General features: G+C 51.3%; 3 protein-coding genes and 1 long non-coding RNA gene across 4 annotated transcripts; 3 read left to right on the plus strand and 1 right to left on the minus strand.

Annotated features, from left to right (window-relative positions):
• The first annotated feature begins 4 nt into the window (after positions 1 to 4).
• LOC136192762 (GPI transamidase component PIG-T-like) lies at positions 5 to 2,179 on the plus strand. The gene is made up of 2 exons (XM_065981464.1): positions 5 to 485; positions 534 to 2,179. Exons 1-2 carry the CDS (start codon positions 331 to 333, stop codon positions 2,098 to 2,100), a joined length of 1,722 nt encoding a protein of 573 aa, XP_065837536.1. The 5' UTR covers positions 5 to 330; the 3' UTR covers positions 2,101 to 2,179.
• On the minus strand, positions 2,093 to 2,831 carry LOC136192775 (uncharacterized). Its single transcript, XM_065981483.1, has 5 exons — positions 2,700 to 2,831; positions 2,597 to 2,644; positions 2,472 to 2,550; positions 2,396 to 2,421; positions 2,093 to 2,315 (listed from the first exon to the last, which is right to left on the minus strand). The coding sequence occupies exons 1-5, from the start codon at positions 2,787 to 2,789 to the stop codon at positions 2,199 to 2,201; spliced, it is 360 nt and encodes a 119-aa protein (XP_065837555.1). The 5' UTR covers positions 2,790 to 2,831; the 3' UTR covers positions 2,093 to 2,198.
• LOC136192760 (uncharacterized) lies at positions 2,805 to 9,492 on the plus strand. The gene is made up of 27 exons (XM_065981462.1): positions 2,805 to 2,962; positions 3,075 to 3,221; positions 3,467 to 3,625; positions 3,688 to 3,810; positions 3,867 to 3,920; positions 3,975 to 4,100; positions 4,156 to 4,278; positions 4,330 to 4,479; positions 4,534 to 4,607; positions 4,664 to 4,823; positions 4,897 to 5,008; positions 5,067 to 5,276; positions 5,333 to 5,530; positions 5,586 to 5,777; positions 5,835 to 6,306; positions 6,355 to 6,607; positions 6,696 to 7,180; positions 7,237 to 7,432; positions 7,489 to 7,789; positions 7,848 to 7,970; positions 8,027 to 8,135; positions 8,192 to 8,534; positions 8,587 to 8,721; positions 8,774 to 8,874; positions 8,932 to 9,034; positions 9,094 to 9,180; positions 9,234 to 9,492. The coding sequence occupies exons 1-27, from the start codon at positions 2,888 to 2,890 to the stop codon at positions 9,402 to 9,404; spliced, it is 4,782 nt and encodes a 1,593-aa protein (XP_065837534.1). The 5' UTR covers positions 2,805 to 2,887; the 3' UTR covers positions 9,405 to 9,492.
• Positions 9,493 to 9,497: 5 nt separating this feature from the next.
• LOC136192776 (uncharacterized) lies at positions 9,498 to 10,226 on the plus strand. The gene is made up of 3 exons (XR_010671237.1): positions 9,498 to 9,595; positions 9,669 to 9,725; positions 9,926 to 10,226. It is a non-coding gene; the product is annotated as an uncharacterized lncRNA (long non-coding RNA).
• Positions 10,227 to 11,089: the final 863 nt, after the last annotated feature.

The raw sequence follows: 11,089 nt of genomic DNA on the forward strand, positions 1-11,089 counted from the left end.
AACGAGGGTTTCTTATTTTTCATATTTTGTAGGTGCCGGACTCACTCGATCCCAAGCAATGAGCGAATAGAGGGCTGCCGGTACGACCGCTCCCCATAGAACCGTGTAAAAGACAGTTTTCGGCCGGAATTTGAAGTGCTCGACGGTTCGTTCCCTCATGAGACCCCAATCGTCAATGGCCTTTGTACGCTAGAGGAAATGACATCAATAAAGACAACCGAGGTGATGAAAGACGCACGAGAAGGTCTCCGTAAGCGTCGGGAGACTTTGTTTTCGGCATAAAGTAGTTTGTGTGGGAGAACGCATGCGCAGCGTAGCAAACTCGTCGAAATGATCTTTCTCTTTGTCCTACTAGCCGGAGCCGTTTGCTCTTTGCAAGAAGAAGCGTTTACAGAAGACCTGCTGCTGCGTCCTTTTCCAGACGGCAAAGTGGGAGCTCATTTCGACTTCGACGTCACCACGCCGGCTTCGAGAATTTACAGCAGGTAAGCAAAGAGCTCATCAGCAGTTTCGCTCTGACTCTTAATTTCCAGATCTCCCGATCACCACTATGATCTCTTTCCGAAGGCGCTCGGTCAAATTCTGGCAAAGTACGCCGTAGAAGAATTCCACGTGTCTCTCACCCAGAGCCACTGGCATCATGACACGTGGGGCTACTCGCCGTCGCCCGCTCCGCCGGGAGCCCAAATATGGGCTCTCTTTCTACCGGAAGTGACGTCAAAAATCGAATCGCTTTGGAAAGGTCTGACGAACGCTTTATCCGGACTCATATGCGCGTCGCTGAGCGCCGTCGACTCGACGAATTCGGCCCAACCGCAATTCTCGTATGGGCCCGAAACGGTGGTTGCCATGGCGACAACCGAAAACGGATCTGTTGCTCTGGATCGATTTCGATACGCCGTGTTGTCGCGCGAAGTTGTCTGTACGGAGAATCTGACGCCGCTCGTGAAGACGTTGCCGTGTGGCTCCAATTCCGGCTTGGCGTCCCTTCTCAACGCCTTGCGCGTCTATGACGTCAATTATCACTCGCTCGGAATTCACGTGTCGCTTGCGTGCGACGAAAATGCGATCTCGTGTGCGGGAAGGGACGTGGTTGTTAAATTGAAACGAACGGTCACCGTCGTCTTTGATCCGATGCGGAAGTCGTCGTCTTTACATCGCACGTGGTCTCTACGCAATCTATTCGGTCATTCCGTTGCGAAATCGTGTCCGCTTGCGAGTGGGTCTACAGTCTACGTCGACGCAACGTTGAAGCAGTCAACTATTGCTAACGGACCGCGTCTCCGTGACGACCTCGTTGACAACGTCACCGGGTCTCATTGGGCCGTCTATGCAAATCTGTCTGGAGGATCAGATATTGCGGTGGAGTGGACTGGTGGTAAAATTGTTGATCGATTCTCGTCGCTACGTCCTCCGGTGCGCATCACTTCGTTCGCCTCTGGCTACGGGCAGGAATTTGGCCAACTTCACATCTCCATTGACAATGATTTCGAAGTGCCTCTTCCCGTCGTTCTTCTCCAACTCGTTCCTTGGTACTTCCGCGTTTTTCTTCACACGTTGCGCATCGTTGCCGAACCCGCATCCACGACAACGACGACGACGACGACGACGACGACGACGACGACGACGCGCAAATTCAACTATATTCCAGCGAAGGATCGCGTTCGCATGCACTCCTTTGAATGGGCGCTCAACCTACCGGCAAAATCAACCGTTCACGTTGTTGTGGATTTCCAATGCGCCTATCTTAAGTGGACTGAGCATCCGCCCGACGCACGCCACGGATTCTATATTCCACCAGCGATGCTTCGCTTTGATGCACCCGCTGACATGAAATCGGCGTCGCTCTTTGCCCTACCTTCGCATCGTCATAGACGAGTGTACGTCTACACGAAGCCTCTCCTTGTCGGCTTGCCGACGCCCGATTTTAGCATGCCCTACAACGTGATATGTTTTGTGTGCACCGTCGTCGCGATTGGGTTCGGCACGTTGCACAATTTGACGACGAAGCGATTTGTTGTGGAGAGTCGGAAGAAGAAGGAGGGAATGCTCGGTCGGCTGAAAGCGAAGCTGTTTGCATCAAAAGCCAAAACAGAGTAAAGCGTTTTTTATGCGTTTATAGCGCGCCGAAGGTACAGTACAAAACTCAAGACTAATGGATATGTTTTTTCTCCCCCTATTCTTGCACTGGTGCTGCTCTAGGCATGGAACATCAGAATGTCAGTGAATATCGATTCGAGGATGACAAAAAAGCCGATGACGTAGAGCCACCAGAATTTCTCCTTTTCCAAATCGCCCCGTCGAATCCACCAAAGCTGGAAGGAAATACATATCACCATGGAGACTTCTCGTTCTAAAGTACGCCAAAATGACGTCACAATGCGAGCTATCTTACCACGAACAGTTCAATCTGCGCAAAGCCTACGAATATGCTCTGATCACGCGTAATTCAACATAGAATTTCCTCTTACTAAGTAAGCTGATAAAGAGGAGAATATAAAGGCCGTCCTTTCCGTCAATAGCTCGATATATCGTCAGGACAAAGGTGATCTGCGAATAATAAGTCAAACTATACGATATCTGCTGCAGTACGTACCACTAGCGAAAGGACGACGAGCGTGACGAAGGTGATCTGGAGTTTTCGCTGCAAGACAATGCGTCATTGCGAGAGCCTTCACAACGCCCGCGACGTATCCTACCGTTGTCGGACTGTCGGTTTTGTCATAGTACAGCGGCTTTTGCTCGGGGCTCGAGCCAGCTTTGCCGAATATCGGCTCCGTGTCACCCATCGCGGAATCTCGAATCTCGTGACAAGCGCTTTGATTTCAACGCCGGTGCGGAATACGCCTCGTTCCGTCAAAAAAGCGAGACAAACGACGCCGAGACGATGTCGTCGACGATTATGAGCGTCGCAATTCAAACCAAAGCCATGCAACTCGTCCTCGAGCCGATAGAGAACCAGGTAAGCGCTCAAACGAACACGAAAAAGGACAGTGGGCGTCGCCCGGCGTTATTCGCCCGTCGGCGTCAACGTCGAACGTTCACTGACGACCGAATTCGATCTCTTCGTTCAGGTCGAGCAGTTGATCGTCGTCAACGACGCGAAATATCGCGAAAACGCTCGCCTTCGCAGTCTCGTGCCGGCGGCGCAGCGAGTCGAATCGGCGACGGATCGATTGACGCTTACGGCAAAGAGAGTCGCCACCGACAGCGGCGACGAGGTAAAAAAAAACCCCGAAAACGCGTCCGCCCCAGGGGCACAGGCACGTCCGGTGGGAGGAATGGGAACGATTTGGGAAGACCAAAACATAGGTCAACTCACTCTAAAAAAAGTTCATTGAGGGTGCTGAACTATAGTTTCTATTCTCTGAGCTCATGAGACACCCGTCCTTTTATGAGAATTCTTTGTGACCGTTTTATTGACTGCGCTATCTATGTACGCAATTTCTATATTGATCTCTTATAGATTCTGCAAGAGAAGCTCGCTGCTGCCAATAATCACTTGGCTCAGGCGAGTCACAGCATGATGCGAGCCGCGCGATCGTTGACAATGAATTGCATGGATCGGACGGCGAGGACGACGTTAGTCGAATCGGCTCGCGGAGTGATGGAGGGAACGCTGACCGTAATGAAAAGAAGAGAGGGAGAAAAAAGATGGGGGTATAATTGGGATCATTTCTATTTTAGATTTTGGTCGAGTGGGATAACTCGGAGATTCGAAAAATCGTGAAAATTGCTCAGACGACGATGGATAAGTTGAGTTTGGTCGAGGGAATCAAGTCGATGCAAGGATTGGTTGTCTGTTTCAAGGTGAGAACGAAAAACGTTGTTTTCGTTCGTAAAAATTCAATTTTTTGCGCATCTAGGCGTTTTCTGATCAGCTTCTTGTGCTGGCCAACATTGCTGATAGGAGACAGAGAGTCAGTTCATTTGCTCAGATAAATGAGAATACCCTTTTCTATTTTTCATGATAGGACCTATTGAATCCAGGACAAAGGGAGCGGATTATCATCGCTTTGAACAACCTGAAGAAATTCGTTCCCATGCTCTCGTCATCCATGCAAACGTTTGTGAAAAATTCCGGAAATCCGCAAGCAAGAGTACGGGGGGGAAACTCATAGAAACAATTAATAATAATAATTGCTTATTGAACAGGCAAGTCGTGATTACGTCATTGGTCAAATCATGCTTGCCATAACGGAAATCATTCGAGCTATCGAAGGCAAAGGAGTGCGAGACGATCTCGAACAAGGATACCTTGCATCCACTCTCCAAAAGGCGAGCGAATCATTTATTAATCAAATACGCTTATCTATAGATTTTCTGCAGGTGAGAGCCTATTTAGCTCCAGGCACCAACAAGCAGACGGTCAGCGCGGATTTGGATCGTCACATGGAAGCGATTGTGCGCAATAGCATGGCCGTGGCGCACGTCTGCTCCGATCCTATACGCCAGGAAATATTCCAATCGTGCCACGAGGTCAGTTGATATCGTGAAGGATTTGCGTTTCGTTGGAGATGGGGCTTTTTGAAGGTAACCAAGTTGAGGAGACAGCTGAGTGACAATTTGCGAAGTGTGCAAAGTACGCCTGGGACCCAGTCAGTCAGGTAGGGGAAGAAAATCCGTTTGGATTTCCTTGCATAGTGCTCGTATTTTTTCCAAGGGATGCGTTTGATGCTACGGCTGAGCTTCTCTGTGAAGAATTCCGCGTCCTCGATCGACTCGTCAATGGTGCCGTCGTTCAGCAGGTGGCCACCGTTTTTGTCGACCCGTCGACGCACATACATCGGCTCATTGGAGCGGCCGTTTCGCCGGCCAGAACGGTCAGAGGGGGAAAAAATCGATACTCACGATAATAAAAAAACAACAACATACGTTCTTTTTTTATGAGAACAGACGTTGGATCCGATTCTTGAATTAAATGAGCCCATCGAAGCGTTCAAGGCTCACGCGGCAAGATTGAGTCAAGTTGCCACGTCCGCTGCAACCAGCTCGCAAGACGCAAGGAGTGAGAAATCAAAGAATCTTTCTTTTTGACGTCATTCTTCTCCGTCTCTTCCTCCTAGAGGTTCGCGTGATTCAAAGCACCGCGGCCGAATTGGACAAGCTCACGCCGCAGATTGTGTCGGCTGCCGTGGCAACGCGGCGTAACCCAGACGATGCCGTGGCGAAAGACCACTTGGAGTTGCTGCGTCGCGAGTGGGCGTCCAAAGTGCAATTGCTCACTGGCTCGCTCGACGAAATTACGGACAAGGGTCACTTCATGGCCGCCTCTGGTATAATAAACAAATAAAATAAGTAATACATAAATGATTTAATATTGTTTTCGAAGAGGCGAGCATTCGAGAAGAGATGGGTCGCTGTCGCGACGCCATCAAAGACGGCGACACGGAACGATTGGCCGTCGCCGCTCAGACGATCTGCGGTCGAGCGAGACGAATTGCCGACGTCGGACGAGCGGAGATCAGCAACAGCGACGATCCCAACTTCAAGGCTCGCGTGCAGAGGGCAACGACTCGCTTGGAAGCAGGTGGGAAGACGTAAAAAAATGAACTATATTCGTTTTGATTTTTTATATGTTTTAGCTATTCCCGGAATGTCTTCGACGTCCAATCGGGTGATCAGTAACATTCGCGATTCGCAGGCCCAGCAGAATTTCGCCGATGCGATGCGAGAGCTTCTCGAAGGCGTTCGCGAGGTGAGGTACTCTCTGGACGGCGACAGAGCCGCCTCTGAGGAACCGATTGTGGTGAGAAAGAAAGTCATAGCAGGAAGAGGTAAGACGATAGATAGATAGATACCTTATTCGTCATCGTCTCCTCTTCTCTGTTCAGAAAGTCCCGCGGTTCGCGACGCGGCCGTGCAGATGACAGCGCCCCAGCTTCTCCACGGTCCCAAATACATGTCGACGCCGTCGGCGAGCGACAGCCGCGCCGAGCCGTACAATCCGTACAAGCAAATGTTCGCCACTCCGAGCGGACGAGACGAGACGATCCAAGAAAAGAAGAGTCTTCTCGTCGGATCGGCACAGTCGACGGCCGCTTCCGTGCTGGAACAATTAGGCAAGTCGGCGACGGCACACAGTTCGGTGCTTCCGTCGCCGACGCTGCCCGACTTCGGCTACTTGGGAAATGCGAACACAGCCGTTATGGCCGAAACGACGGCGAATCGGTTGGTTGACGCGGCGCAGTCTGGAGATCAGGATCGCGTCGATGCGCAATGCTCGGCGGCGACGTATCTCGGCGGGAATTTGATTGGTTTGGCCGAAAAAGCAGCCAATTCGTCAACAAATCGCGAAAAAATACGGTGGGTGAAAAAATAACGCTGTTCTCTGTAGGGAATTTTTTTCTTTAGGTTGGTGCACGTCACGGCGGCTGAGATCGAGAAGCTCGTTCCCCAGATGACCGAACTTGCGCATGCGGTGTGCGAGAATCCGGCAAACGAGGCGGCCGTCGAGCGGCTGAACACGCTCGCGCACGGCTGGGCGGAAAAAGTGCAAGTGCTCGCCGGCGCTCTCGACAGCATGGTGACGCCCTGGTCGGGACCGGCCGTTCGTTTGGCTCGCGTCGTACAGACGGGCGGCAGCAGTCTCAAACTCGATAAAGAGGTGACGTCAGTTACTGAGGGATTAGTTATGAAAATCCTCTCGGTCCTCAAAGAAATATATAGCTAACTGTCTTGTGCTTTGTCTTCAGGCCGAGTCTATGAGAGCTTTCTCGCGGAGAATGGGCAAACTGGCTCAGGCAGCCATAGCCGCTGCTGATGCCGAAGACAATGCCGAAATCACGAGCGGTGGCGGCGGCGGCGGCGGAATGGCTTCCTCAGCGATGGCGGCAACGCGTGATCCGGCTGCGGCGAAACGCGTTTCTCTTGTCGATTCGTTGAGTCGCGACGTGGAAAAGATGACGCCGAAAGTGATTGCCGCCGCTCAACGGGTGGCGACGAATCCTGGCGACAAGGCGGCGATCGAGCAGTTCGAGATGCTTCGTCGCGAGTGGGCGTCGAAAGTGAAGACTCTCGCCGTCGCCGTCGACGACATTACGATCGGAACGTCGTCGCCGGCGGAAGCGCTTACGCAGGCGGCGGAACGAAACGAACGCAGCGCTATCAAGGATCAAGGCGACGCGCTGCGACAGTACGCGTCGGCGCTCAAAGACGTCGCCGACTGCGCGAGCGCGGGGTTCGTAGAAACGAGAGAAAAAAAAGGAATGGACGCGGAGATGGGTTTTTCTTTAGGTGCGGCGATCCGGAGAAGGTGCAGGCGGTGAAAGTGACGTCGGGGCAGGTGGAGAAGTTGACCGTTCAGTTGGTCGATGCCGCCGGTGATATGGTGGAGACGGCCACTTGCGACGACGGGTCGGCGGAGAAACGCGGATTGCGATTGGATGCAACGGAGAAAATGGAATTGCTGAAGCGAGAGTGGGCCTCCAAGGTACGCTCTTTCATTCCCGTAATTAATCTCTCAATTTTTTTGTTTTTGTCTCTCAGGTTCATCTCCTAACTGCTGTTATTGATGATTTGACGTCGGAGGTGTCGTCGCCGGTTGACCGTTTGGCCGGATCGGCGTTGGCCGTGAGCCGAAGCGGCGGCATACAGAAAGACCGTCAGTTGGCCTCGTTTCGCGAGCAGGCGTCGTCGTTGCGCGCGCGCGTGGCGCGAGTCGAAGAACGCTGCCAGGCGGCCGTTCGAAATTCGGTGGAACGCGCCAAAGCGCAAAAAGTGCGCAACTGCACGGATTTCATGGCGAAATTGACCCCAGAAGTCATCTCCGCAGCTCGAGAATTATCCGGTAAGGATTCAAAATAAGCAGAGAGTAGTAGCATTGTGAATCTCCTTTTTTAAATTAGAAAATCCTGATCAAGTGACCGTTGAACACTTCCAGCTATTGCGTCGTCAGTGGGCCGGCAGAGCCCAGCTTTTGGTAACGACACTCGACGAAATCGCCGACGCCGACATGACCGCTGTATCGGGTAAAGACGTTGATTGTTTTCGCGTGGATTTTCTCCTTATTCGTACGCACGTCTAGCCGCCGTTCAAGATCTCCTGAGTCCGTCGTTGGCTGGCGCGGGCGGCGCCGGGGCCACGCCGAGTTCTCTCGCTTCTTTCGAGTCGTTCTCGTCGTCATATCGTCCCTTGTGAGACCCGCGACGGTTAAATAGTTATACACGACTTATTTCCTCGTTTTCTCTAGTCAACAGTCGTCTTTACTTCGCAGCGGTCGCACTCGCTCCGAGGAACAACTTTCATCGATGTCGTCATCAGAGACGCAGCGTAAACGCGCGAGTACGGGCGACGATATGATCAGCTTGGGTTCGTCGTTGAGCGGCGGAGGCGGAGTCGGCGGCGCCGGCGGGTCAAAGAAATCGTCGTCGTTTTTGTCGTCGGCCGCCGCTCAACCGACGCCGCCGTCGGCGCGCTCCGCTCAGCGTCGTCGTCGTCCTCTCAGTGCCGTCGAGCCGTCGGTGACGACGGCGACAGAAATGACTCGATCGGAAGAGGAGTTGTCTGCTGACATATCCTATCGTTCTATTCAGGTTTGCTCGCTTTGGCTGCGTGTTGGCGATTCTAGGACGGGTTTCTATACAGGAAGCAGCGCGATTGTTGCAGGAGGAAGTGAACGAGTTTGAAGTGGAGGGCAACGAGTTGATAATGAAAGCCAACGAAATGGCCGAGCAAATGATACAGATGGCTGCTTATACTAGAGGAAAAGGAGAGTTGCAGGTGAGTTTTGTAAGGGGGGGGAAGGTGGTAGACTGACACGGGCGCGCTCCAGTCCAAAGCGGAAATGATTACGATGGCCAAAGCGATCGCTGCAAACGGAAACGTCATGGTTCGCTTTGCGAAGGGAGTTGCGGAACGTTGCGTCGATAAAAGGTAGGAGACAAAAGCGTGGAACCTCGATAGACGGGGGGGATTCCTATTTGGCTCTAGAATGAAAAAGGATTTGGAGTATTATGCCGAAGTCATTCCTACGATCAGTCAACAATTGAGAATCATTTCGTCGGTAAAAGCAGCGACACCTCGAGATCCTTCGGTGAGATTTGGTGGCAGATTCAAGCTCCAGGACAAAGCAATTTTTTCTCAATTTTGTAGGCAAACGTTATGCTAGTCAAAAATGCGCAGAATCTCATGCACGCCGTGACCAAAACCCTGCACGCGGCAGAGTCAGCTTGCATGAAAGTAAGTCGATTATACTATAGTTTTTTTTGTGTGAGGTACAGTATTCTTTTTAGGGTCTTCAGGATCTCGGCGCGGACGATGCTGCCACGGAAGTGGCAATGCAGTGGAAACGGAAGGTGTATAAGCAGCGAACGCTTGAAGCGTTCACTGCTCCCATGGGTTCTCGAGGCCTTCGCAAGCTAAGTCGCTACGTGGCGCCGCCGCTTGCTCAAGGACCCAACTAAAAGGCAAGTTTATATCCTGTTTACTTGTGTTGTCTTTTTTTTGTTATTGTTTTCGTGAGGGTCTTTATTAGATTTCAACTTGAGCATGCGCGTAGCTCGCCTTCGGCCTCGTGGCGTGCGACGAACGTGGCGGCGTTTGCGACGACCGAAAGAAGCGTTTCGCTGTGACGAGAGGCTTCTACGGCAACAAGGCAAGTGTTTAACGGCGATGCAAGCTCGAATCACTTCGTTCTTTCGTCGATTAATCGCGCACGTTTTTCGCAGACGATCGTCCTTCCCGAAAAAAAGCTCGTCGGCTTCCATCAAAGACCGCGAACCAGTGTAAGTATCTTTGTGCACCCTTTTCGGGGTACTCATGGCGTTCTTCGCGACGGTCTTGCCCTCCCAGCGCGCGATTGCGTCATGAGGCCCCCCGAACTATGGGATCCAAAAGAAAACTGGCCATGGGCTGTAGTCGTAGTTTTTTGGCAAACCATCTATAGGATTTATATGTTCGCAAACTGAAGTGGACTCTTTTTTAGCTTTTTCTGCGAGCTGAAGTGAAGAAAAATGCCAACGTCGACGAAGTAGAAGAGAATTTTATCGCGCTTTTTTTTTTAATGCATGAAGTTGTAGTGCATGAAATTAGCGGTAGATCCATGCAGCTTTTGATCTCCAGGGTATGGAGACAAAAGCGACGCACTTTAGCTCGCCCTTTAGCTCAGGGACTTGCATGCACGCGCGTTATATATAGAAAGCGTGCAAGTCTCTGAGGTAGAACTTGCCGTAAAGTAGGAGAAACTATGTTCAAAATTTTATTTAATAAATATCCCGGATGTAAAACAAAAACTAAATGTTCTCCCGCGTCTCCCCTTCCTCCTCCTCCTCCTCCTCCTCCTCCTCCTCTTTCTTTGGCTGTTCCTGGGCCGTCGCTCCTGCGCTGCCGCTTGACCTCCTGGCCAAGCGGTGGGACTGAGACTGCAGTCCCCACAGTGAACTTTAACCCAAGTCCACAGGGGGTAGGCACATTAACCTCCAGCCACCAAGGAGGGAGACTTTAACCCAAGTCCCCAGGGGAGAGCACATTAACCTCCAGCCCACAAGGAGGGAGACTTTGCCCAAGTCCCCAGGGTGAACTTTAACCCAAGTCCACAGGGGAGGCGCTGATTAACCTCCAGCCCACAAGGAGGGAGACTTTGACCCAAGTCCCCAGGGTGATGGCTTCGTCTACATCTTCTTCTTTCTGCATCTAAAATCGTCAGATTGATTGATTGATCCGTTGGGGAGAGGAGAAAACTAAAAATCAAATTGAAATCATTGCACTCAGATATGCATATAGTCTTCTTTACCTTGAATGACTTGAGAAAGACGGTGGAGGAGGAGGGAATTGATCCACGTGTTGATATTGACATCTACAAAAAATGCTGATTTAGCAAAAATTTGAGGTGTGAGGTCAATTTGGCACCGCAAGATCAAACAAGCAACCAATCCCCATTGTTTTATAAAGAAATCTTAGGAATCGGAGAGGTCACCAAACTGACCAAAAACCGTGTGCTATAGTTCAGGGATGCTAAAAAATCTCAACTCACGGATTTCCAAATAAACGCACTAGATCTACTCTACTTTATCAGTAGAACAACCCTACGAGGTCAAACAGTTCGTACGGATCAAATTTCACACTAAAAAGACCCATTTCCGGTACGCAT

Source organism: Oscarella lobularis, chromosome 11, assembly GCF_947507565.1.
Source record: "Oscarella lobularis chromosome 11, ooOscLobu1.1, whole genome shotgun sequence".
Taxonomy (NCBI): Eukaryota; Metazoa; Porifera; class Homoscleromorpha; order Homosclerophorida; family Oscarellidae; genus Oscarella; species Oscarella lobularis.

Coding starts and splice junctions, on each gene's coding strand:
- LOC136192762 (XM_065981464.1), top strand. CDS start 331: ATGATCTTTCTCTTTGTCCTACTAGCCGGAGCCGTTTGCTCTTTGCAA. Junction 486..533: donor GCTTCGAGAATTTACAGCAG/GTAAGCAAAGAG, acceptor CTTAATTTCCAG/ATCTCCCGATCACCACTATG.
- LOC136192775 (XM_065981483.1), bottom strand. CDS start 2,789: ATGGGTGACACGGAGCCGATATTCGGCAAAGCTGGCTCGAGCCCCGAG. Junction 2,645..2,699: donor AAACCGACAGTCCGACAACG/GTAGGATACGTC, acceptor ATTGTCTTGCAG/CGAAAACTCCAGATCACCTT. Junction 2,551..2,596: donor TCGTCGTCCTTTCGCTAGTG/GTACGTACTGCA, acceptor TATTATTCGCAG/ATCACCTTTGTCCTGACGAT.
- LOC136192760 (XM_065981462.1), top strand. CDS start 2,888: ATGTCGTCGACGATTATGAGCGTCGCAATTCAAACCAAAGCCATGCAA. Junction 3,921..3,974: donor TTGCTGATAGGAGACAGAGA/GTCAGTTCATTT, acceptor TTTTCATGATAG/GACCTATTGAATCCAGGACA. Junction 5,009..5,066: donor CAGCTCGCAAGACGCAAGGA/GTGAGAAATCAA, acceptor TCTTCCTCCTAG/AGGTTCGCGTGATTCAAAGC.